At 33.7% G+C, this 26420-nt stretch overlaps 2 protein-coding genes and 9 non-coding genes across 13 annotated transcripts in view; 5 read left to right on the top strand and 6 right to left on the bottom strand.

The window, feature by feature from the left end:
• Nucleotides 1–8588, top strand: part of LOC117105079 (F-box/WD repeat-containing protein pof1-like) — a 9598-nt gene extending 1010 nt beyond the window's left edge. For all 3 annotated transcript variants that reach the window (XM_033246104.1, XM_033246102.1, XM_033246103.1), the window contains exons 2-16: nucleotides 70–248; nucleotides 524–732; nucleotides 1167–1259; nucleotides 2746–2883; nucleotides 3288–3459; nucleotides 3596–3686; nucleotides 3835–3917; nucleotides 4228–4399; nucleotides 4534–4654; nucleotides 4758–4875; nucleotides 5578–5763; nucleotides 6204–6326; nucleotides 6591–6775; nucleotides 7500–7610; nucleotides 7920–8588. In XM_033246104.1, the coding sequence (XP_033101995.1) occupies nucleotides 96–248; nucleotides 524–732; nucleotides 1167–1259; nucleotides 2746–2883; nucleotides 3288–3459; nucleotides 3596–3686; nucleotides 3835–3917; nucleotides 4228–4399; nucleotides 4534–4654; nucleotides 4758–4875; nucleotides 5578–5763; nucleotides 6204–6326; nucleotides 6591–6775; nucleotides 7500–7610; nucleotides 7920–8049 (2085 nt within the window). In that variant the 5' untranslated portion in view covers nucleotides 70–95 and the 3' untranslated portion in view covers nucleotides 8050–8588. The remainder of the gene's footprint in view (nucleotides 1–69; nucleotides 249–523; nucleotides 733–1166; nucleotides 1260–2745; nucleotides 2884–3287; nucleotides 3460–3595; nucleotides 3687–3834; nucleotides 3918–4227; nucleotides 4400–4533; nucleotides 4655–4757; nucleotides 4876–5577; nucleotides 5764–6203; nucleotides 6327–6590; nucleotides 6776–7499; nucleotides 7611–7919) is intronic.
• Nucleotides 8589–9784: 1196 nt separating this feature from the next.
• On the top strand, nucleotides 9785–9859 carry Trnak-cuu. Its single transcript has one exon. It is a non-coding gene; the product is annotated as a tRNA-Lys (tRNA).
• Nucleotides 9860–10560: 701 nt separating this feature from the next.
• On the bottom strand, nucleotides 10561–10632 carry Trnam-cau. Its single transcript has one exon. It is a non-coding gene; the product is annotated as a tRNA-Met (tRNA).
• Nucleotides 10633–11430: 798 nt separating this feature from the next.
• On the bottom strand, nucleotides 11431–11502 carry Trnam-cau. Its single transcript has one exon. It is a non-coding gene; the product is annotated as a tRNA-Met (tRNA).
• Nucleotides 11503–13735: 2233 nt separating this feature from the next.
• Trnam-cau lies at nucleotides 13736–13807 on the top strand. Its single transcript has one exon. It is a non-coding gene; the product is annotated as a tRNA-Met (tRNA).
• Nucleotides 13808–14169: 362 nt separating this feature from the next.
• Trnam-cau lies at nucleotides 14170–14241 on the bottom strand. The gene has a single exon. It is a non-coding gene; the product is annotated as a tRNA-Met (tRNA).
• Nucleotides 14242–14485: 244 nt separating this feature from the next.
• Nucleotides 14486–14557, top strand: Trnam-cau. The gene has a single exon. It is a non-coding gene; the product is annotated as a tRNA-Met (tRNA).
• Nucleotides 14558–15773: 1216 nt separating this feature from the next.
• Nucleotides 15774–15845, bottom strand: Trnam-cau. Its single transcript has one exon. It is a non-coding gene; the product is annotated as a tRNA-Met (tRNA).
• Nucleotides 15846–16563: 718 nt separating this feature from the next.
• Nucleotides 16564–16635, bottom strand: Trnam-cau. Its single transcript has one exon. It is a non-coding gene; the product is annotated as a tRNA-Met (tRNA).
• A 658-nt stretch (nucleotides 16636–17293) lies between these two features.
• Trnam-cau lies at nucleotides 17294–17365 on the bottom strand. The gene has a single exon. It is a non-coding gene; the product is annotated as a tRNA-Met (tRNA).
• Nucleotides 17366–18449: 1084 nt separating this feature from the next.
• On the top strand, nucleotides 18450–21279 carry LOC117104993 (GSK3-beta interaction protein-like). Its single transcript, XM_033245971.1, has 2 exons — nucleotides 18450–19035; nucleotides 20723–21279. The coding sequence occupies exons 1-2, from the start codon at nucleotides 18799–18801 to the stop codon at nucleotides 20906–20908; spliced, it is 423 nt and encodes a 140-aa protein (XP_033101862.1). The 5' UTR covers nucleotides 18450–18798; the 3' UTR covers nucleotides 20909–21279.
• Nucleotides 21280–26420: the final 5141 nt, after the last annotated feature.

The raw sequence follows: 26420 nt of genomic DNA, 5'->3' as shown, positions 1-26420 counted from the left end.
GATATATATATATATATATATATCTTAATTATTGCGTAAAGCCAACTGTATTATTTTACTTAGTCAAAGACTGCTGTTCGGTGCAAGTTCAGTAAATGGATAAACTATCAACATTAAGGACTGAATATGAAGAGGTTGATAAATCCTGGTCTTGCTTCCATGGCAAGGAGTTGACAGCAGATAAGCTGGAGTTTGAGCGACAACTTGATCATCTGGTCCTCTGGATTGATGCCTGGTCGCACGTGCAGGTGAGTACCTCATAAATTTTGGTGATAAATAATTTCAGCTTCCAAGATTCGTGGGAACAATGGCTTTAAGGAAATGTTTCCTCATAAATAAGATTAGTGATGAAATTAAACAGCGAACACAAAAATTTACCTGACTTATCACACAATGTAGAATTGCTCATTTCTGCCATCCACAAGCCAAATATAATTTTTTACATTTGAGGTGATAAAACAGTATTGTGAAAAATTATTTATAGGTAATTTTTAATTTTTCAATCATCTTTTTATTCTTTTAGAGATGTACAATCCTAGAAGGTTTGATGTCCCTGAGCAATTTCAACCAATTCTCGTTTCTGTCTACTACTCTTTTACCAACCCTTCATCGGGATTTTATGTATACATCAAAGCAAGATTTCCCCCAGAATAAATTCACACCCATCAGCACGCAAGTATCCAGGACGAAAAAAGTGAGACGACGCTTAAAGAAATACCACCGCTTAGAAAGGTAAGCAGACATGCTGAAGGCAGAGGTGACAGTTACCTCACTTTATGGATACTATAAAACACAAAACTGTAATTACATGATTGCTGTGGTGTTTATCCAGGTATTGAGGTGGTTAACTCTGTTGTATGACTGCAAAAAAAATGATGATTACATTTGATATATTGAATTAACATTATTGACATACAAGTATGTATTACTGAAAAATAAGTTATCTAGTGTAACATACTAGGCCTGCATTTTAAGCACACAAAGGCCTATGATTGTAAGAGGAAAATTTTAAAAATGAACTTGCATCATCTTTAGAGCTATTAATGCTATTATTTGGAAAGCTGTTTGTATATTATTTTTTTTTTAGAAGAGACAATAAAGAATCCTTGTGCATCATTTAAAAATATTTTAACAATCTTTTGTCACTTTTGATTTGAAATATGCAGTGCTCATCTTCAAGCTCGTAAGGACATTATACAATGCAATTCCCTACTTACACCTCCTCAGTCAGCAAAGGAGATGAATGCTGATCAAACTCAGTAAGTAAATCTAATGTGTCTGAATAACATTTATATTATCATCATAATTATGTTGAATCAAGCATTATCCCCATCAGGATTTGGACACAATACTAACTACCGTTTATTTACTCTTCTACAGAGCTAGGTCAAATTGGTATACATACATTGATTTTCCCATTAAGCATATAACTTCCTACGGGTACTTTGTACAGTAGTACACAATACAGTAGTAGGCTGTTCATTAAGAGATGTTAACATTCATATCATTAAGTAAGCTAAATAAGTTTAATGTAGGGCAAGAAGTGCCTGTCTCTCTTCTATCAGAGTGTAATAAAATCAGCTATCTGCTTCTGCTGTATTGCCTGGTTTACTGAACCTAACAAAGAAAAATAGTAATCAAATTGAGAAAATAATTGAGTGGCAGGAAAAATAATTGGTATGGAGTTTCCAAGTCTTAACAGTTTTTGTGATAAGTCGGCCCTTACGAAATTAGAAAGAATATTAAAGGATGAGTCTGACTCATTAAATGGCTACATAACTTTCAACAAATCAGGAAGAATTTGACAATCTACTGTCAAAACAAACCGGTTAAAAATTCATTCATACCACACATGTGGGCTCTACAATAATCAATTCTCCAGATAATCACTGTCTTAGATTTGGTACCATAGTTGTTTTAAGTCCATTTTACTGTCTTTCTATTTAGTTAAGTTAGTTAAGACTTTGGTGCTATTGTACTTTGTGTAATATATATATATATATATTTATATTTTGTGATATGTATGTTATATTGTTATATACGAAAAGCAAATTTCATATATATTTTTATTATGTGACAATAAAATCTATGTTGAATCTTTAATCTTGACATTCTTTATATCATCATTATTATTATTATTATTATGATAATTAGCACTAACTCGGACTTAAGGGGAATATCTTTTGTGCTGTTTTCCCCTTAACGTCATTTTTATTTTTGAATCTTTAATCTTGACATTCTTTATAACATTATTATTATTATTATTATTATTATTATTATTATTATTATAACTAGCACTTGTTGTTGTTTATATTGTTATTATTATTATTATTATAATTATATATTTTAAATCAATCTCATAAATGCTGTAGTTTCTATAACTTCAAAATGTGGAAAATAATATAGGCAGCAGTGGCGGCGCCAAGCCATCACATGTCTGCCACAATCAGAGAGTTTCTTATTCTAAAAAAAAATCTCATTTGGGAGGGGTAACACCCTCTCAAACCCATCCCCCAGCTAGGGCGTACGAGCCCAAGTCCCCTTGTCGGACAGCTCAGCCCCCAGAAAATATATCCTAGAGCTGCCACTGATAGGCAGTAATATATTCCTTTTGAAGAGTTACTCACCTTGATGGCTTACAAATCACCTAGAGGGTTACGCAAATTTAAGATAGCATTCACAGTTCATAGAATGATTATAATTTATATAAACACAATTTATTTCTTTTTTTTATAAATTTCTTAGCAATTACAAATCAAGATGGGATTTACCAGGTTTAACCAAGAGTACCTCCAAATTACCAACAATACACAGAGGTCTTCCAATGAATTATAAAAAGACGCAACATCCACTGAGCAAGTCAGCACCAGCAGGAGGGGTCAGGTAAGATGATGGACATGTTAGATGACAAACTCATTCATTGTCGTAGACCAAGCTGATGCGCCCATTACAGGATGAAAATTTGCTGTGCAAGTGATGATGTCATTGTGAGGCATAGAGAGTGGAGTTGACATTATTTTTGAAAAAATGTCTTGGTCTTTTTATGTGCTTTGAAACCTAAAATGCTGGGATAATTTATGAGCCAACTGAACACTAAATAAACCCTCCTCAATATGTTAGTAATTTATTGATAAAAAAATTTAACTAGTAAATTAAACACATATTTAGAATAAAAGTGGATAACTTAGGGCACTATTTCAAAATTTTTTGTTGATCATGAAATCCATCAGTGTGAAATTGGAGAACCATTGCTGTATTTATGTAAAATTATAATTTTTATTCTGTAGGGTTAATGTATTTCCCTCTATACGGAGACATGTCCAAGAAACACAGGTTGCTAATAATGTTCATAGCTCTAACTTGAAGGAGATACGTTATGAGCCAATGGTAGTGGAAGAGAGACCTCGCTTGGTGAAATCTATGTCGGCAATTCAGCTGAACAGAACAAGATCTTCCATGGTAAGTTAGTTAATGATAGTAGTCCAGTAGGTAAGAAAACACCATTTAATTTATCTACTTTCTAAGTATCAAATAACTCATGTATTTTATTGTTTTTTCTTTCTTTTTCTTTTTGATTTGTTTTATTATTTTACAGTCAGGAACAGATCCTAGAAATTTAGAGCCAGTGGTGTCCAAGCCAGATGAGGCATGGCAACTGTTTCATTGGTACACAAGCTACTGGACAGGTATGCTGTTGCTTAGCAATATGCTAGACACTGTGTCTCCTTTATCATAGTCCCCACTGTATAGGCCACTACCTTAGAGAAATAGTGTGGTATAACAAATGAATAAATATATTAATTTTTAAGGAAACATTTTTTTTTTAACTTGAAGATGTTCAAAGGAATGAGTTTCTTCACCTCTTGATGAAGCGTTTGGATGCAAGGCAGCTATATTTTGTCTCAAGCATATTGGCGGTAAGTAGATATCTCTGACTATGCACTACCAGATGACAATAGATAACAATAAGGCATTTTGCTTTTGTGAAGTACTCTTCAGATTCACAAAAAGTCAAAGTAAGAAGGAGATGGCACTTATTAATGTACCTGTGTAGTTATGGTAATTGATCATTTACATAATTAATACTTAATTAATTCATAAAATTACACTATTTTTGCACCATGATTAAATCATAGAATGAAAATTTAACAGTGGGGAGGCTACTCATTTACTAAAAAGCAAATAACAAATAAATCTATTTTTATAATTAATTTGTTTTTGTTGCAGTTGAAGAAGTATCGAGACTTCATAACTTTGCTTCCAGAAGACATCGCGTTTAGAATTTTGCGCAATCTTGACCCTAAACATTTGTTGATTGCTGCTCGAGTAAGTCATGCATGGAACAAACTATCAAGTCATAATGAAGTATGGAAGGCCAAATGTGATCAGGTTAATATTGGTAAGTTGCTTTTGTCATAAGTATGGAAGGCCAGATTATTGCAAATTTTTTTTATGCATTTGCAATTTATTATCATATTTAGCATTTCTGACCAACTCCTTACCAGCCTAATTAAATTTTTTAATATTTTACAGCTGTGCCTATTCCAGAAAATGAAGTAAGATGGAAAGATATTTATCGCGATAACAAATTCCTGAAACGTAATTGGAACAGCGGACAATGTAAAGAAACTGACCTCAAGGGACATTCTGCTAAGTATGACTTTTCTACACTTTTAAATAAGGATTGAGAAAATACTTCAAACTGGTGTAATCAAGCATCATATTCTCATGAACTTTTCACTTTTTTTGTACTATAGAGTTTTATCAGTTGTACATGATGGTAATAACCGATTGGCTAGTGGTAGTAAAGACACAACGATTAAATTATGGGATGCAAAAAGTGGTCATCTTCTACAGACATTAAAAGGACACACGGTAAGCTAATCAGAAATGCAAGCATTATTCAGTCCCATTATTGTTTATACATAACAAATATGTTTGGATGAGATAGCTATTCAAAGATTAGGTACAAAGATTCAGTTTGTTAAATTTTTTGCTAAAGTAATAAAGTACTAATTAGAGACTTGCTCAGGTTAAAATCCATACTATATTGCTATGACCTCTGTGCACATTCAGTGATGAGAAAATTAATAAAGAACAATCAGTTGATATCGGTCACTGTACTAGGTTTGCTGTAGTATTAACATACACCACCTTAGAAACTAGTTTAAAATATATTGGCATGAGTGTTGCTCTTCAAGCTCTCTGTCTTGAAGACAGAGACTCAACTGCTCAATTTGATTTTTGTGTGTCTCTTTGGCAAACAACTTTTATCTCCCTCTATCTAGAAAATATTTGTACTGTAATTTAAAAATAATATGATTATAGGCTATTTTAAAGTGCATATATATGTTCAATTAACTTTCCACACTCCATGTTTACTGATTAAACAATACTTTATTGAATTTCTGGCCAGAGTGTAGATGCACCTTCAGTTATTAGATTAGTGTTTGTTTAAATTCTTCTTAATATTTGTCTTATGACGTTTAGTTACACATTCGATGTAGTGATTCGATTCCTTCATTTAAATCTGAAAACAAATACTATCAGCATACAATGATTATTTTTCTCTTACAGAAAGGAGTTTGGTGTCTGCAGTTTTTTACTGAAAACTTGCTTGTTAGTGGTTCTTTTGATAACACAATAAAAGTTTGGAACCTGCGGACAGGATCATGTAGTAGGACATTGTATGGGCATAATGGGGCAGTGTGGGCGATGGTTCGCAAGAAAAACCTACTTGCATCTGCCTCGCAGGACAGGACGGTGTGTTTATATCTCTACATTATAAATGTGTTTACTTTTCTTTTTCTTTACTTTTCACTGGATCAGATGAATTTTATTTAAAGAAAAAAAATGCATCTAGTTGTATTTTATCAAAAATCTGTAAAATTAAATGAAATATATCTAAATCATTATCAGAACTTAGTATATCATTGTTGTGACATTGGCAGCAAGTCAACATTGTTATATTTCTGGAATACAGTAGTAACTTGTCTCATACATTTGTCCAATTATGTTTGTATGTACATAAAAAATTATCACATGGCGTCAGAAGTGGGATAGATCAATTGTGGATTTATACAACTGTGAAATGATTTAAAAAAAATTAAAATGACTAATATAATGTAATTGTATTTCCTCTTCTTAGAATTTCTTTATAGTGATGTGATAACATTATTTAAAAATTGTTTTCATTTTCATAGGCTAAACTGTGGCATATTGGACGGTGTATGCTGCTTCACACGCTGTCTGGGCATGCCCAGGCTGTCTTTTGCATTGACATGGATGATAACTGTACTATTGTGATAACAGGCTCAGCTGACAGAGTGAGTCAAATAAAACATTTTTTTCATTTTAATTTCAAATATGAACTTGGCTAGAGGGATGGCTGGCTGAATGGATGGATGCATGGATGGAGGGATGGATGGATGAATGAATAAAGGAAATTCCTAAATGAAAAAAAAACACACATGTATAATTGAATGAAATAATGAATAGATCATTAAGTGAATGAATAAGTATTAAAGCGAAATGTGTAAATGAATGAAAGTATGAAGAATATTAATTAAAAGTAATTGGTTTTTTTTTAGAGCATTCGAATATGGAGCACAGAAACAGGTCGGCACATGAAGGTCATATGGGCAAGTCAGACAACCTCAATAATGTCACTTAGCTATCACCATGGTTACATAGCATGCTCTGTTGGTGAGATCATCTCTCTATGGAGGGTTGATACCGGGGTCTGCGTTAGAACATTCGATGAACATGAAAAACGGTAAACACAGGTTTTCAGTCGTTGTGTTTTGACAATAGAATTATCAGCCTCATCAGTGTTGTTTCTACAGTGCTTTATTGTTGAATACACACTGGCATATTTAAGAGTATTGGATTTGGGGAAGCTGGTGAGGGCTGGGGGTGTGCAGATTATGGTTGGGAGGGGTGTGGTCTCTACCACAATGTCTCCAGTTTAAACCCCATGGAGCATTTTGAAGTGAAAGTGCAAGGTACCAAGTGAAAAACTGCTATAGGTGACATTGTAAGGTGATGTGAGATGATTTTTAACAACTTGAGCATAATATTTTGCCCAGAAAATTTCCAGTGAATGCACATGGAGTTGGCACAGGTTATTAGGGGGCAGGAATATCTTCTCCACCTCATACAAATAGTTTAGTTTAATACTAAAATATATTTTCCAAACCCCACTTTGTTTCTTGTTTTTGGACTCTTAAATGATCTCAATGTGCTCTATTAAGCTTATTTGAAAGGATTCAGAGTACATAAAAGGGAATGTCACACTAGATTCTGCATGTTTTTAACATCTTTTAACACCTGCTTCAGATTAGTTAGATAATATTAATGAGACGCCAGTGCCGTCACATTCCTCATGGTCAGCTCTTTACCAACATTATAGAATTGTTTTCACAGCTCTCTTTTGTTTCAATAAAAATGTGTCTGTAAAAAATTGTTTTATTTTCTTATTTTCTTCTCATATATGTCAGAGTTGAAAGTTTAAATGTACGAGTAGATGATACATCAGACCCAGACAATCCTAGTGGGCTACTGGTGAGTGCTGGACAGGATGGCCACATAAAGTACTGGGATATTTTAAAGTAAGTGAATGAATAGATGCCATTTATATTGTATTTGCTATATTTAGCCCTTACCCTCAACAGTTGTATGATTTGTTTTTTGTAATTAGAAAACAATAAACTAGAGTACAATATTTATATAAAAATATACCAGTATATATAAATCTTATTATTAATGTTAATATTATTAGTATCATTATTATAATGTAAAGTACATACACATTTCTACAGTATGGTTTTTTTTTGTGTATATAAGTTTTAGTGATTAGCCATGTTAGTACATTTGACACATTTTTATTAAAATCTCATAATTATTTGTTGACTTGACAGGGGCAAATGTAAGCATACACTACGAGGCCATTCAACACAAATCAACTGCATCGTGTGTGATAAGACGAAAATAGTTAGTGCATCCTATGACAATAAACTGCGTGTGTGGGACTTCAATACTGTTGTGTGACAGAGAGGGCGGTCTTTAAAGTGTGTGTTACCATAAATTGAGATACTGTATATGCAAAAGTGGAGTGATTGCAATATTCAGTAGTTCACCACAGAGAATTATTTAGTATACATAGTTGTTATATTTCTGTGACCAGAAAAGTACTACTATTTGTCCAGATAATAATACATTTATGGCATATAAGAAATTGTACATATTCAATGTAAATTTTTTAATCTATAGTTTTCATTTTTATACTACCCATTTTATACATATCTAAGTGTATTCTGCTAACCAGTTGTAAAGGTAGTGTCGAGATGACATTTATTGAGCATGATTTCACTTGCTTTCCCATACAAATTGCCACCAATAAGTACTTCTCTACTCACAGAAATTCAACTGGAGTAGAGTTGAATTTGCATTCTAATCCCATGGTCCTGGGTTTAATTCCTGTTAGCAGGACTTTTTCTAAACGACTGAAGACAACTCCACTCCGTAGCCTCAAAAAGAGACTTCGCTGATAAAACCATCACAATATCTCATCATGGACCTATTAATAATAGGTCCATGATCTCATTTATTTAAAAGAGTGCCCCTGAATATCATCCGACCTTCTGGGATATGCTGGAAGGGTCACTTTCTATGGTTAATAAAAAACTGTCCATATATATTTACTCCCATTATATAATTTTATGATGCATATTTTTTAAATCTTTAAAGAGAATAATAATATAAAAGTGTACAATGTGTTATTAGTTTTTATTCTTTGTCATCGTGTTCAAACTATTTCTTGGAGCCTGCTTTAGATTCGACCTTTTTATTTTCGGTCGATTGCCAAGAGACAAGAAATCCGACAAGCCCCTCTCTGCTCCCTTATTGCGAATTTTCGGATCCGTCACTGCGAAAGTAGGCGTAGTCGGGAGTTGTTCAAAATATATCGGAATTTGGTCAAGGAGGCGAAGCCCCTAAATGTTTGACAATTATTTATGTAGAAAATACATAGTTAAGTTTATTTCTCCCCGACAGGGCCCCACCCCCTCCCCCCGGAATTGACTTCTTCCAACTTGGGACCCCTGCATAGGTTTACACGCAGATCTTACCCAGGCACTTTCTCTCGTAGGCCTACATCTGAACTTATGAAACGCTCCCACAGTGGATGGTTAAGCCAGAAATATTAACAGAGCTGCATATGTACATATATTTTGTGTTATATATACTGTGTTATCTCTTCAGTAAAATGTTACTGTTCACCCAAAGGGTCCTACGCATAAAACATTTAAATTCACATGAATAACAACACAAAATATAAAAAAAAAAACATTTAAATAGGGTAATGAAAAAGAATTATCTACCCCCCCCCCCCATTCTAAATTTGAATGTGACTATGTATTGTATTTTTTGTATGTTTTCAAAATCCTACGGAATGAATGAACTTCTATGTTCTTTAAAATTTAACTATAGGCCTAGGCCCAAAACAAAGACATTATTCGTTATTTTTGCATAAGAAACTATCGCCCAGCCTGAAAAGCATAGCCAGCTTCCATACGTTTCTTATTTTTGGTTTCTTAGGGATAATTGGATTTTTGTTTTCGCTTATTCTCATATCACTTCTTTATTAATTTGGAATGCACAGTTGAAACCAGGCTGCTGAGCTAATACTAATAAATAGTATTATGCGATCAAATAAAAATGCCCTTTTTATCCTTTCTTTTACGTACAATTTTTTCCAATTAAATTCAACTTTTAATAACGCGTTAGCAGAGTGGCGCAGCCGCGGAAGCGTGCTGGGCCCTTAACCCAGAGGTCCGAGGATCGAAACTTCGCTCTGCTACAATATTATTTTTTTTTTCACGATCTTCGTTGTAAAAGCCTTCTGTTAATTTTCTATAAAGTTCAGAACTATATTTCCCAGTCAGTGGTTTTTCGACAATTTACCTTTTAGGAAGTTAGATTTGTGTATTTCCCTTTTTTGTAATGTCACTTCTATAATCGTTTTTTTGTTTTTTTTTCTTTTTTTTTTAAAGAATATCAAAATGTTCAACGGTTTCTCCGGTTTGCTTTTACTGCTAAAACGTTACCTCTTATCAATATGTCAAATCAGTTGAAACTCCTTGGTTAAATATGTAATACAATTAAATTACAAACCCCCACCAGAAATAGTTAAAATAAAAATAGGCATTTCGACTTCCATTAAAGTTCAGAACTATATTTCCAAGTTAGTGGTTTTTCGACAATTTACCTTTTAGGAAGTTAGATTTGTGTTTTCCCCTTTTTTCATAATGTCACTTCTATAATCGGTTTGTTTTTTTGTTTTGTTTTTAAGGAATATCCAAATGTTCAGCGGTTTCTCCAGTTTGCTTTTACTGCACTATTCAAGTTCCTTGGGAGTACCTCTTATCAATTTGTCAAATCAGTTAAAACTCCTTGGTTAAATAGGTCCATGGTTAAATACGTAATACAATTAAATTACAAACTCCCACTAGAAATAGTTAAAATAAAAATAGGCATTTCGCCTTCGGTTAACAAAAGAAATAGCAGAGCGAGGTTTCGATCCTCGGACCTCTGGGTTATGGGCCCAGCACGCTTCCGCTGCGCCACTCTGCTGTACATGAAACTAATCTCAAGGGCGTTGTAATATCTTGAATTAGCATGATGCAACTCGTGGTAATTTACTACTGTACGTGTATTATTTAGAATAAAAAGTATAGCCGCGTTAGTCTGTACAGTATAGAAGTATAAAGTAAAAAACAGCAGCACTTTTGAGACTAACAATATATAATTTATTCTCTAGCTTTCGTCCACACAGTGAACTTCATCAGGAGACTGTGTATTATTTATTAATTTTGCTTTTTAAATGGAATGCACGGTTAAAACCAGGCTGCTGAGCTAATACTAATAAATAGTACTACGCGATCAAATAAAAATGCCCTTTTTATCTTTTCATTTTTACGTACAATATTTTTTCCAATTAAATCCAGCTTTTAATAACGTGTAAGTGGAGTGGCAAAGCGGAAGCGTGCAGCTGGGCCCATAACCCAGAGGTCCGAGGATCGAAACCTCGCTCTGTATAATTTTTTTTTTTTCACGATCTTCGTTTTAAATGCGTTCTGTTAATTTTTTTATAAAGCTCAGAACTATATTTCCAAGTTAGTGGTTTTTCGACAATTTACCTTTTTAGGAAGTTTGATTTGTGTTTTTCCATTTTTTCATCATGTCACTTCTATATCGTTTTTTTTTTTTAAAGAATATCAAAATGCTCATCAGCGGTTTCTCCAGTTTGCTTTTACTGAACTATTCTAGTACCTCTTATGAATTTGTCAAATTAGTTAATACAATTAAATTACAAACCTCCACTAGAAATAAAAATTGGTATTTCGACTTCCAATAAAAAAAAAAATGAAATAGCAGAGCGAGGTTTCGATCCTCGGACCTCTGGGTTATGGGCCCAGCACGCTTCCGCTGCGCCACTCTGCTGCACAATAAATCCTTCTAAGGCATCGAAATATCTTGAATATAGCATGTTGAAACTCGTGGTAATTTACTAGGCCTATAGGCCTATTATCAATTTGCTGTTTAAATGGAACGCACGATTGAAGCCAGGCTCAGTGCTGAGCTAATACAGTACTAATAAATAGTACTACGCAATCAAATAAGAATGCGCTTTTTACCTAGGCATACGTACAATTTTGTCATTAAAGTCAACTTTTGTTTTAAAAAGCGGAAGCGTTCTGGACCATAATTTCATCGAAATCTCCCTCTGCTATATATTTTTTTCTTTCACCCTGTTTGTTAAAATCGTCCTGTTCATTTTCTATATAAAGTTCGTAACTTATTTCCAAGTTAGTGCTTTTTGGCAATTTACATTTTATGAAATTGGATTTGTGGTTTTCCTTTTTTTCATATCATTTCACTTCTATAATCGGGTTTTTTTTCTCTCCAGTTAGCTTTTACTGCACTATTCTAGTGCCTCTTATCACTTTTTGTCAAATCAGTTAAAATTCCTTGGTTAGATATATAATAAAATTAAATAACAAACAAATAAAATGGTTTAACTAAAAGTAGAGAAATAGACTTAAATAAACAAAAAGACAGTAAATCCGGAAAGAGACAGAGACATTTTAAGATTCAGTGTTTCGATCTATTTTATAATTTTCACGAATACTGATGAGAAAATCTCACTCATCCATATATACAGTATTTACAAAATTACAGAGAAGTATAACTCCCGCAAACAAGTAAGAATCTCCCGGAAATTAACCCATATGCCGCAAATTCATATATATGCATGTTTTCACTGCTTATCAATTGTCTCGCGTCATTGCCAGTGTTTATTACTTTATTTCGTTTTATTTATTCGTCTCAAAATACAATTCACATAAAATACGATTCACAAAAAGACGGAGAGACAAGAAATCCGACAAGCCCCTCTCTGCTCCCTTATTGCGAATTTTCGGATCCGTCACTGCGAAAGTAGGCGTAGTCGGGAGTTGTTCAAAATATATCGGAATTTGGTCAAGGAGGCGAAGCCCCTAAATGTTTGACAATTATTTATGTAGAAAATACATAGTTAAGTTTATTTCTCCCCGACAGGGCCCCACCCCCTCCCCCCGGAATTGACTTCTTCCAACTTGGGACCCCTGCATAGGTTTACACGCAGATCTTACCCAGGCACTTTCTCTCGTAGGCCTACATCTGAACTTATGAAACGCTCCCACAGTGGATGGTTAAGCCAGAAATATTAACAGAGCTGCATATGTACATATATTTTGTGTTATATATACTGTGTTATCTCTTCAGTAAAATGTTACTGTTCACCCAAAGGGTCCTACGCATAAAACATTTAAATTCACATGAATAACAACACAAAATATAAAAAAAAAAACATTTAAATAGGGTAATGAAAAAGAATTATCTACCCCCCCCCCCCATTCTAAATTTGAATGTGACTATGTATTGTATTTTTTGTATGTTTTCAAAATCCTACGGAATGAATGAACTTCTATGTTCCTTAAAATTTAACTATAGGCCTAGGCCCAAAACAAAGACATCATTCGTTATTTTTGCATAAGAAACTATCGCCCAGCCTGAAAAGCATAGCCAGCTTCCATACGTTTCTTAATTTTGGTTTCTTAGGGATAATTGGATTTTTGTTTTCGCTTGTTCTCATATCACTTCTTTATTAATTGGGGCTTTTTAAGAATGTCAAATAATGTTCGGAGGTTTACTTCGGTTTGATTTTCCTGTATTCTTTTATCTATTAGTAGTAGTACCTCTCATCACTTTGTCAAATGGGTTAAACTCATTGGTTAAATAAACATAGGGTTAATCAAATGAAATAACAAACAGATACATGATGAAATAAGAGCAGAGAAATAGGCATTTCGACTTCCATTAAAAAAAAAAACAAATAGCAGAGCGAGGTTTCGATCCTCGGACCTCTGGGTTATGGGCCCAGCACGCTTCCGCTGCGCATGAAACTAATCTCAAGGGCGTTGTAATATCTTGAATGTAGCATGATGCAACTCGTGGTAATTTACTACCTTTATTAATTATTAATTTTGCTTTTTAAATGGAATGCACAGTTGAAACCAGGCTGCTGAGCTAATACTAATAAATAGTATTATGCGATCAAATAAAAATGCCCTTTTTATCCTTTCTTTTACGTACAATTTTTTTTCCAATTAAATTCAACTTTTAATAAGTTGTTAGCAGAGTGGCGCAGCGGAAGCGTGCTGGGCCCATAACCCAGAGGTCCGAGGATCGAAACCTCGCTCTGCTACAATGTTTTTTTTTCACGATCTTCGTTCTAAAAGCCTTCTGTTAATTTTCTACAAAGTTCAGAATTATATTTCCAAGTCAGTGGTTTTTCGACAATTTACCTTTTAGGAAGTTAGATTTGTGTTTTTGCCTTTTTTATAATGTCACTTCTATAATCGTTTTTTTTATTTTTTTTTTTAAAGAATATCAAAATGTTCAGCGTTTTCTCCGGTTTGCTTTTACTGCTAAAACGTTACCTCTTATCAATATGTCAAATCAGTTGAAACTCCTTGGTTAAATACGTAATACAATTAAATTACAAACCCCCATCAGAAATAGTTAAAATAAAAATAGGCATTTCGACTTCCATTAAAGAGAAAGAAATAGCAGAGCGAGGTTTCGATCCTCGGACCTCTGGGTTATGGGCCCAGCACGCTTCCGCTGCGCCACTCTGCTGCACATGAAAACAAGGTAAAGGGCGTTGTAATATCTTGGATGTAGCATGATGCAACTCGTGGTAATTTACTACGTGTGTATTATTTATTAATTTTACTTTTTAAATGGAATGCACAGTTGAAACCAGGCTGCTGAGCTAATACTAATAAATAGTACTACGTGATCAAATATAAATGCCCTTTTACCCTTTTTTTTACGTACAATTTTTGCCAATTAAATTCAACTTTTACTTTAATAATGAGTAAGCAGAGTGGCGCAGCGGAAGCGTGCTGGGCCCATAACCCAGAGGTCCGAGGATCGAAACCTCGCTCTGCTATAATTTTTTCCCCTTTTCTTTTGTGATAAAAACCGTCATATTTTTTTTAATTTATTATTTATTGCAATCTTTCTACAATTATTTTTTTTATGTTTCCCTACAGTTTTTCCATTTTATTTTTTTTTAATGAAATTCTTATGATCATCATTTCATTTCATTTATTTGTTTTTTAAATACTGTGTTATCTCTTCAGTAAAATTTTACTGTTCACCCAAAGGGTCCTACGCATAAAACATTCAAATTCACATGAATAACAACACAAAATATAAAAAAAAACATTTAAATAGGGTGATGAAGAAGAATTATCTAACCACCCCCCCCCCATACTAAATTTGAATGTGACTATGTATTGTATTTTTTGTATGTTTTCAAAATCCTACGGAATGAATGAACTTCTATGTTCCTTAAAATTTAACTATAGGCCTAGGCCCAAAACAAAGACATCATTCGTTATTTTTGCATAAGAAACTATCGCCCAGCCTGAAAAGCATAGCCAGCTTCCATACGTTTCTTAATTTTGGTTTCTTAGGGATAATTGGATTTTTGTTTTCGCTTGTTCTCATATCACTTCTTTATTAATTGGGGCTTTTTAAGAATGTCAAATAATGTTCAGAGGTTTACTTCGGTTTGATTTTCCTGTATTCTTTTATCTATTAGTAGTAGTACCTCTCATCACTTTGTCAAATGAGTTAAACTCATTGGTTAAATAAACATAGGGTTAATCAAATGAAATAACAAACAGATACATGATGAAATAAGAGCAGAGAAATAGGAATTTCGACTTCCATTAAAAAAAAAAAAACAAATAGCAGAGCGAGGTTTCGATCCTCGGACCTCTGGGTTATGGGCTCGCTCTGTATAATTTTTTTTTTCACGATCTTCGTTGTAAAAGCGTTCTGTTAATTTTCTATAAAATTCAGAACTATATTTCCAAGTCAGTGGTTTTTCGACAATTTACCTTAGTTAGGAAGTTAGATTTGTGTATTTCCCTTTTTTTATAATGTCACTTCTATAGCCGTTTTTTTTTTTTTTTTCTTTTTTAAAGAATATCAAAATGTTCAGCGGTTTCTCCGGTTTGCTTTTACGTTACCTCTTATCAATATGTCAAATCAGTTGAAACTCCTTGGTAAAATATGTAATAAATTAAATTACAAACCCCCACCAGAAATAGTTAAAATAAAAATAGGCATTTCGACTTCCATTAAAGAGAAAGAAATAGCAGAGCGAGGTTTCGATCCTCGGACCTCTGGGTTATGGGCCCAGCACGCTTCCGCTGCGCCACTCTGCTGCACGTGAAAACAAGCTCAAGGGCTTGTAATATCTTGAATATAGCATGATGCAACTCCTGGTAATTTACTACGTGTATTATTTATTAATTTTGCTTTTTAAATGGAATGCACTGTTAAAACCAGGCTGCTGAGCTAATACTAATAAATAGTACTACGCGATCAAATAGAAATGCCCTTTTTATCTTTTCATTTTTACGTACAATATTTTTTCCAATTAAATCCAGCTTTTAATAACGTGTAAGTAGAGTGCAAAAGTGGAAGCGGGCAGCTGGGCCCATAATCCAGAGGTCCGAGGATCGAAACCTTGCTCTGTATAATTTTTTTTTCACGATCTTCGTTGTAAAAGCGTTCTGTTAATTTTTTTTATAAAGTTAACTATATTTCCAAGTTAGGGGTTTTTCGACAATTTACCTTTTAGGAAGTTAGATTTGTGTTTTTCCCTTTTTTCATAATGTCACTTCTATAATCGGTTTGTTTTTTTGTTTTTTGTTTTGTTTTTAAGGAATATCAAAATGTTCAGTGGTTTCTCCAGTTTGCTTTTACTGCACTATTCAAGTTCCGTGGGAGTACCTCTTATCGATTTGTCAAATCAGTTAAAACTCCTTGGTTAAATAGGTCCATGGTTAAATACCGTACATAATATAATTAAATTACAAACTCCCACTAGAAATAGTTAAAATAAAAATAGGCATTTCGACTTCGGTTAGCAAAAGGAAATAGCAGAGCGAGGTTTCGATCCTCGGACCTCTGGGTTATGGGCCCAGCACGCTTCCGCTGCGCCACTCTGCTGCACATGAAAACAGGCTCAAGGGCGTTGTAATATCTTGAATGTAGCATGATGCAACTCGTGGTAATTTACTATTGTACGTGTACCGTATTATTTATTAATTTTGCTTTTTAAATGGAATGCACGGTTAAAACCAGGCTGCTGAGCTAATACTAATAAATAGTACTACGCGATCAAATAAAAATGCCCTTTTTATCTTTTCATTTTTACGTACAATATTTTTTCCAATTAAATCCAGCTTTTAATAACGTGTAAGTAGAGTGGCAAAGCGGATGCGTGCAGCTGGGCCCCTAGCCCAGAGGTCCGAGGATCGAAACATCGCTCTGTATAATATTTTTTTTTTCACGATCTTCGTTTTAAAAGCGTTCTGTTAATTTTTATAAAGCTCAGAACTATATTTCCAAGTTAGTGGTTTTTCGACAATTTACCTTTTTAGGAAGTTGGATTTGTGTTTTTCCATTTTTTCATCATGTCACTTCTATATCGTTTTTTTTTTTTTAAAGAATATCAAAATGCTCATCAGCGGTTTCTCCAGTTTGCTTTTACTGAACTATTCTAGTACCTCTTATGAATTTGTAAAATTAGTTAATACAATTAAATTACAAACCTCCACTAGAAATAAAAATTGGTATTTCGACTTCCAATAAAAAGAAAAAGAAATAGCAGAGCGAGGTTTCGATCCTCGGACCTCTGGGTTATGGGCCCAGCACGCTTCCGCTGCGCCACTCTGCTGCACAATAAATCCTTCTAAGGCATCGAAATAATTTGAATATAGCATGATGAAACTCGTGGTAATTTACTAGGCCTATAGGCCTATTATTAATTTGCTGTTTAAATGGAACGCACGATTGTAGCCAGGCTCAGTGCTGAGCTAATACAGTAGGCCTACTAATAAATAGTTCTACGCAATCAAATAAGAATGCCCTTTTTACCTAGGCATACGTAATTTTGTCATTAAATTCAACTTTTGTTTTAAAAATCTGTAAAAACGGAAGCGGAAGCGTTCTGGACCATAATTTCATCGAAATCTCCCTCTGCTATATATTTTTTTCTTTCACCCTCTTTGTTAAAATCGTCCTGTTCATTTTCTATATAAAGTTCGTAACTTATTTCCAAGTTAGTGCTTTTTGGCAATTTACATTTTATGAAGTTGGATTTGTGGTTTTCCTTTTTTTCACATCATTTCACTTCTATAATCGGGGTTTTTTTTTCTCCAGTTAGCTTTATTCTAGTGCCTCCTAACACTTTTTGTCAAATCAGTTAAAATTCCTTGGTTAAATATATAATAAAATTAAATAACAAACAAATAAATGGTTTAATTAAAAGTAGAGAAATAGACTTAAATAAACAAAAAGACAGTAAATCCGGAAAGAGACAGAGACATTTTGAGATTCAGTGTTTCGATCTATTTTATAATTTTCACGAATACTGATGAGAAAATCTCACCCATCCATATATACAGTATTTACAAAATTACAGAGAAGTATAACAGAAAGTAAATATAAAAAAAACAATAAAATTAAATAACAAACAAATGGTTTTAATAAAAGTAGAGAAATAGACTTAAATAAAACAAAAATACCGTAAATCCGAAAAGAGACAGAGACATTTTGAGATCATTATCATGAATACTGATGAGAAAATCTCACCCATGCATATATATTTACAAAATTGCAGAAGTATAGCAGAAAGTAAACAAAAACCGACTAATCAGATTAGGAACAAAACTATGGCAGTGGTTTAACGAAAGTCGACGAAAGTATCTGTATATCGCCCTCTAATATTTAGATTTGGAAGCAGACGACAACATTGACCTGTGACACACCGACAGTGTGGGAAGGTTATTTCAAAACAAACATCGTGCGAAGCACGAACGTGTGTGTAGTCATTTCCCATATTGTCTCTGATGCAGAGCCGGAACGTATGATTGGTATAAACTTTCTCTGCTATGCTACACTGAATACAGTGATTGTATATTTCGGCTGTTATTTAACTTCGTATTTAGTCTTTTAATTTTCACGGATTTTACTGAACTTGTAGGCCATAACGTAAGGCCACTCCAACTACCAACGCTGTCAGTGTCGGATCGACACCTAATCTCGAGAGCGGAAGGGCGCTCAGAAGTGGCCTGGCGACTTCAACTTGAACCGAAATTCTGTAAGTTGATGGGCTCTTACGTTATGGAAACGTCAGCCTCACAGCACCATACTTTAGGTCCCGATGAAAACTGTATCAAATTGATGGCGGTGGAGGCGGAGGCTGCGTTGCAAGACATCCGTTTTGCAGTGGACTCAGTGGCTGTTTCTACCAAACTACCCTCTCGCCAGGATATAGTTTACATGAATATAAAGACCAAAGAAGCAGAGCAACTCTGTGTTGAGCTTTCAGTGTCAGGTTATAGAGTAAGTAATAATATTAGTAATACTAATAAATTCCATTATTTTACTACTGTTCTAGACAACCACTTATGCATACAGTACATTATTATACATGCAGTAATTATGTTCCTTGTTATATGGCAGCATATAGTACAGTACATAGTTGTATGTAGGCCTACTTCATTTTATATTTAGTGAAACAAATACTTGAGTTTTGATCTTTGGTTATAACATTTGAAGATTAAAACAGCAAAGCATAGCAAAGTTGGGGAGGGGTGGGTCGGTGTTAGATAATGTTCCATTCAAATTATTTTCATTTAATTTCATTTATTTATTCAACCACAATTTGAATTACAAAAATGGTTAGGGACAGTAAAGAGAAATGAATCTCTATGACCAATGAAGGGCCAACTGCCCTTTAAAATAAGGTTAATGCTGTCTCAAAAATGGAATACAATATGTCACTAGTAAATATTTGTCTTGCAGTCCACAAGCTGCATGGTAACCCATATACCAGATATTTTTTCCTCCCCTATTCTAAACCAGTAAGTTCAGCTTCACCCCTGAATATCATTGAAAATTTGGCACTCTCCATTCTGGAATTCACGTGGAAATTTAAGGGCGTTTATTCCTGGGGGATGTATGTTGGCTCAAGGAGCAGGGAAAATTCACAGGGGACTGAAATCCCTGGGATACTGGAATTTCTTTCTAAGCTTTCTGGAGAAGCCAGGGCTATTTTTAAGTTATGCAACTATCTGTTTAAGCACACTTTACATTTCAAAATGCCAGTATAGTATTGCTTGTAATAATGCATGCACAGTTTTTTTGTAGGAAAAGCTGGTTAAAGTGCAAGCAAGTCCTGTAATCTTGGTAATTACTTATCGATGCCATTATATAGAACATTGCACTTACGTGTAAAGCTGCAAGTGCTTGTTTATAAATGTTCTATGACTACAAGGATAATGATGTAATATATGTGTGAAGGTCATTCTAATCCAAATTAAAGATATTCAGAATTAGTGAGCTTCTGTGGGCTACAGTACCCTCTGTAATTTCACAGAGACCGACCACAGACCTCAGTCTCTAGGTCCCGCTGATTGGAGACACTACCTCAAAAATCCACCCCTTGAATTGAGCTGAGACTGGTGCTCTGTGCCTCAATCTCACAATTGCTAAATCTGCCGTCTTCATCCTTGATATTTTTAATAGTTTATGTTTTTCCCCATATGTCCAAGATAGAAGTAAAAGACAAATTGGAAATAAGATAATTTATGTATTATCTCAGATATTGTTATGTATTCACTCAACTCAATCTAATTTTGGGGACATTTGTATTCAGAATGAGAGAGCTTCTGGGCTATCCTGTATATTTACTAGAGACCACAGGCAATCTCTACAGTTGTCCCCCTGGTGGGAGGCACTGCCTCAAAAAATATAATGAAATAAAAATTTTAAAAATCCACAACTTGATCTGATTATTTGAATCAAAAAAAAAAAAAAAAAAAAAAAAAAAAAAAAAAAAAAAAAAACCAACTTGTAATTCGCTGTGATCTTTAATATTGAGAGACATAAAGATGTATAATTAAAGCTCAGGAGGGCATTCCATGAAAATCAAATACAGGATTGATGTGCCAATTAGAGTGGTTGTCTTACGTACAAGCAGCTAGTGACCTCGTTAATACATCATTGAACGTTATCTTTATATTTTTAGATTGTTGGGGACCATTATGACTGTATTAGCAAAACACCACTTACTCAATACTATGAAACAATTTATGCTCTATTAGACAACCGAAGTCCTGGTTATAGGCTTTCATTTGGAGAAGCTTTAGTGGGAAAATTACAGGATCTGCAGCAAGATAGGTGTTCTGAACCCCAGTCACAGACAGAAAGTTGATGATCTGTCATAGCATGCATTTCACCATAGAAAGATTTTCAGCAAGATAGGTGTACTGAACCCCAGTCACAGACAGAAAGTTGATGATCTGCCTTAGCATGCATTTCACCATAGAAAGATTTTCAGCAAGATAGGTGTACTGAACCCCAGTCATAGACAGAAAGCTGATGACCTGCCCCAGCATGCATTTCTATGAATCTTGGGCAGCATAGGTGTACTGAACCTTGCTTACGAAAAGCTGTAATCTAGACGAGACTTTTTTTATACCTTGTTTAGGGAACCCGTCAAATACAAATATTGATGATTTCTAATAAAAATAAAATTTTATTTTTGGCCAGTTAGCGAACCAGCCGCCACGAAAAAGTGGAAATTCAGAAAAAAATAAAACTTTTTCTTTATTTTTATTTTGCCCTCCGCTGCCTTGAAATCTCCAAAGATAAGATATGTATATTTCTTCCTAATTATATAAATTTTGAAACATTTAAACATCCTATTTTACATTCGCCAATAAAATTTTATTTTTATTTTCTCCTCCATCTGGATAATGTTGGCAAAACTATTTGCTAAATAAGAAAACAAAATTATATTTTATTTTTATTCCGCCCTCTTCCGATAATCTTTAATAAAGTAAGAATGCGAAACAAGGAATAAAAAAAGTCTCGCCCTATCTAAAATGCAATTCAGAATTCAGAGGTGTCTGCTGAACCATGTCAAGGAAAGCTAATACTTCGCTCCCAACAAACGTTTTAATATAATATCTGTGGGCCAGCTATTATTCACCATGCTTGTGAAATACTGTATATACTGTAACTGTATGAGATATGATATACAGTAAGTTGACATTATATGATGATTATGTTATATGTTGTTACATACATGTGATGGAATGTTAGTGCCGATATAGTGAGTATACTATGGATGGACCTAAAAAAGTTGATGTAAAAAGATCAAATACATGTTACCCCTGTTATATTGGATATACAAGATACAAGTAATTGACCAGTAATGAAATACATTTCATGGAAAAAAGGAAATATGCTTGCTGGAAATTTAACCAGCAAATTTAAGATTACCATTGCAATGCTAAATTGATCATTCTGTCATCTGCAATATTTCACAATGGTTGTTCTAAGCACAGTTGTAACGCTATCGTGACCTGTCAAGCTCTGCTTATGTAATATACAGTATCAGATGACTACAGTTTTATGGTATTCTAGATTTACAAACAATGTTATGCCCTATTATACGAGTTGATACTAAACAATAATTATATGCTGTGAAATATGGATACAGTATGTCCTAACCCTTGTTTTATACCCCTTGAATGGATGGTGATTATGATACTCAAAGCAGAATGTTTATTCCGGAGTTAACCAAAATCGAAGTAGGCTATTATGTTGTGTGTTTAGCTGGTCCATGGAGAGTATACTGCTGATTCCATGGAGAGTGTTCTGCTGATTAAAAGTATATTTCAATTTACATACAGTACCTTTACCATTTTGACTTGTTCTTCGTTTGACCTCAGGTAAAGAGGTAACGTACAGTAATCATGGTCAACATATTGGAATCCATGGCTCACCTGAAATGTGTTGTTTCAATATTAAAAATAAATTTTTCCAATCTATTTTGTAATTAAGATTTGCTAAAAAAATATTATACTGTGGGTGTTGAGCGAAAAAAAAAAAAAATTGAAAAAATAGATCAGTATATGGATTGCTTGCATAAAGTAAACCATTACTGTAGCATTAAATTTAAAATTACTGTGTAATTAAAAAACTGTCTTCAACAATTTAACAGACACATAGTCCTTTTCTATACTGTATGCTTTTGCATAGATTGTATTAGCTGATAATTGATAGAATATTATTAAATTTCTTGTTAAAACGTTTAATAGTAAATCGATTTTTATATTATTATAATTTGCATTATCACTATCACTTTAAAAAGTAAAAATTAATAATAATAATAATAATAATAATAATAATAATAATATATATTTCATGTTATTACAGTATATCTTGTAAAGATGTACAATTAATAAAATATCTGTTGTGGTTACTACTCAAAATTGAGTAAATTGTGCAAACACAGATGTTATTGCAAAGTCAGAAGTTCATAGTGCATTCTGGGTAAAGATGAATGCATTATAAAATGAAGTGTACTTTCGCTTTGAATATGTAAACACAGTGCCTCTCCATTTCTTTACTTTCATTGTTATCAAAAAAGTTATGTAAATAATAGCAAGACTCCGTCATAATACAGTGTATACATTTTTGTTTATATTAAATCTAAAAAAACATTGATTTTTGAAAAAAACGATTTAAAAAATGTGCGTAGTGTTTTCATTATTAAGGGCATTCTGTTTTCAACTGGTCATCAAAATGTTCACAATTTTCTCTTATTGTTAATTATTTTTTTAAAACTGAGGTTAACAAGAGTGTAACCTGGTTTTCAGGAAGTTATTAGTTATTAGTGTTGTTATGATATCTCAATTTTTAAAGAATGAAATTAGATATATTTTGGATTATGAAATTAAGATTGTACAGTACAATGAATATTTGTTATATATTAGTGCACAACTGCTCACAGAAGTCTGAATTACTTATTTCCAGTCAGATCCTTCTTGTGTCAATTTATTCAAATGAATACACAATAGAGACTAAAATATAAACACAACTTTGTTTATATACAGTATGTATGGTTCAATGGTTATTTGTTATCAAGGTTTCGATGAGAAATCTCTGTATTTTTATTGCTTTATTGTTTGGGTATAAATTCCAATGATCATATCCTCTCAATCCACAGTACCGGTAACTGTATTGTAAAAGAAAAAAGCGGAATAGATAATGATTGATTGATTGATTGAATTCTATAACCACTTATGTATGGACTAAACCTCTTAAGTAAGGGGCTCATAAAAAACGCTTTTTCCTGGTTATGCCATGCCATATAATGCAGAAGATGAGTCTTCCCTCCCCCTTGCTAAATTTTAAAAGAGGTTTATGTAACGTATAGTTTGCCAATAGGTGTTGCAATAAAAATTTCCAAAACATTTATAGAGATAGAGGCTCATTAAGGGACATTATTTATGCTTTATTATGTGTACAGTACAATGGTTATCTGTTATCAAGATATTGAACATTTTATATATTTTTATTGGTTTATTGTTTGGATATAAATTGCAATGATTGTGTCCTCACATTCCGTAGTTGATATAACATTTGTCTACTAACTCATTCTGTAAAGGTTATACATTTTTACTGATTTATTCCAATAAAAAAAAAATGCCATATCGTTTCCCCGTATATAATGCACATCAGAATTTGTCGAAAATGAATATATTATTACCCATTGGCATTACGTATTACAGTTATGTTGGTTCATTATTATTATTATAGTGATTGTTACAATTACTGTGATCAGTATCAAGCAGTCGTCAAGAGTTATATATTAGCTATAAAATTCTCATTAATTAATGCTTGATGGCACTGACACATCATCATATTAATATTCCTATCATATTTTCTATTATAGGGTGAAAATAACGTGAGCCGTTACTTTATAGTTTTCATTTCTGATGATTGATTTTTGTTACTACTATTATACTTCATAATATTCTTGGTCAAGTTCTGTGATGCATTACAAGAGAGAACTTATAAAAAGTAACTACGCAATTTGAAAAGTAATACAGTAGTAATATATGAATATTTATGAGGATTCTCAAAGGACATTGCATGATAGCTTGACATTAATACTTTAAATCTATGGGGACATTTAAGCCTGTGGTGCCCTATACACCAAAGTACTGCACTGTATTTTAATTGAGGCAGTTAAGCAATTTACTAGGCAGTTTCGATACTGAATTACTTGATAGCTTCTGTAAAGAAATTCTGATAATTTAGCATAATACATTAAAGTCAGGCTCCGGAGGAAAAGACAGAAAAAAGTAGTTTGATCAAAAACTGAGCAACGGTGAATGAGATACAGATTTTTAAATATTTAAAAACTGGGGGGGAGGGGAAGGTGTAAAAATGGGTTGTTATATTCAAAAATCTGCATCTCGTTCACCATTCCCCAGTTTTTCGTCAGACAACTTTTTTCTGTTTTTTGTCTTTGTCTATATCCCTTGATTTCAGTTATTTTTTGTTAATCTTTTGGTTTTCAGAATGTTTTTATGATTCTGTTTTTCATAGCTGTGCTAGCACATTAATTGTAATTATGATTATTATTATAATTATTGTTAAATAAATATATATTTATTATAATTAGAATGATATATTATTATCATCATCATTTTCATCATCGTCCTCCTCCTCATCTTCACCATCATCATCATACCATCACCATCATTGTCATTATATTATTGTTAATCATACAACAGGAATAATTTTGTATGTGCAGGAGAAGTTGTGGTATGGTATGTCATTGTCATAGTAGACAGAGATAATTCATGTATATTGATTTAATACAGACTAATGTGACACACCTACAGTAATTTCATTTCATTATTTTTATTTTTGCTCTTATTATTGCCATTTTTTTTTTTCATTATTTTATTGAACTACTTTAATTATTATTGTTATTGCCATTATTATTTTTATTATTTTATTTCACTTCACATAAAAACAAATACATGTATAAAAACATGGCTGAGCAAAATCACTCGTGTTACAAGTAACGCCCCCCCCCCCAACTCAATAGCTAGCCCATGATTTGTTTTGTTTGCAAAACTAACAGCTTCATGCCATCAATGTGACCCAGCTATAATTTGTGTTTGCTTCTGTGACTCTAGATTACAATTAATCCCAAGTCAACAGTCGCTATATGACCATTCAATCACTGCTGTACTTCCTGTCTTTACAAGTGTTGGGCCACAATTAAGTCCCATTTGTTTCACATTAATCTTAAATCTACAAGCCTCGAGTTTACTGAACCTCGGGTTGATTTATATTTTTAGCTATTTTAAAGTTTACGGGTGGAGGGCGATCGAGAGGAAACACTACCATAGGGGGTCCGAACAGTTTCGTTTTCTATACAGTGGCGGCGCCAGCGGGGAGGGGGGGGGGGGGGGGCTTAAGCCCCCACCGGACCGGACAGGTCAACCCCCCCCCCCGCCGGACAGAGCTCGTCGGGTAGTCAGACCATAAAACATAAAAATAGGCCCACACCAAGCCAACACATGTCTGTCACAGTCTGAGTGTGCCATTTTCGGCCATCCAGAGGTTGATATAAAAAATCTCATTTGGGAGGGGAAACCTCCTCTCAACCCCTTCCTCCAGCTCGAGCCTACGAGCTCAAATCCCCACTGTCGGACAACTTAGCCCCCCCCCACCCCAGAAAATATATCCTAGAGCCGCGACTGTTTCTATACACCCAGAAAGGCGTTTTAGGTGATCAATCAATTCTTTAATTTTAGTTTTTCCTTTTTTTTAAACTTTCCAAAGGGGCAGGGCCGGCCCACCCCACCCCACCCCCTAAATCCTCCCCTACAAACAACTTCTATTGATATATA

Source organism: Anneissia japonica, unplaced genomic scaffold (assembly GCF_011630105.1).
Source record: "Anneissia japonica isolate Jap-2015-1 unplaced genomic scaffold, ASM1163010v1 scaffold287834_len5846547_cov211, whole genome shotgun sequence".
Classification (NCBI taxonomy): domain Eukaryota; kingdom Metazoa; phylum Echinodermata; class Crinoidea; order Comatulida; family Comatulidae; genus Anneissia; species Anneissia japonica.
This window is presented reverse-complemented; position numbering and strand designations above follow the sequence as displayed.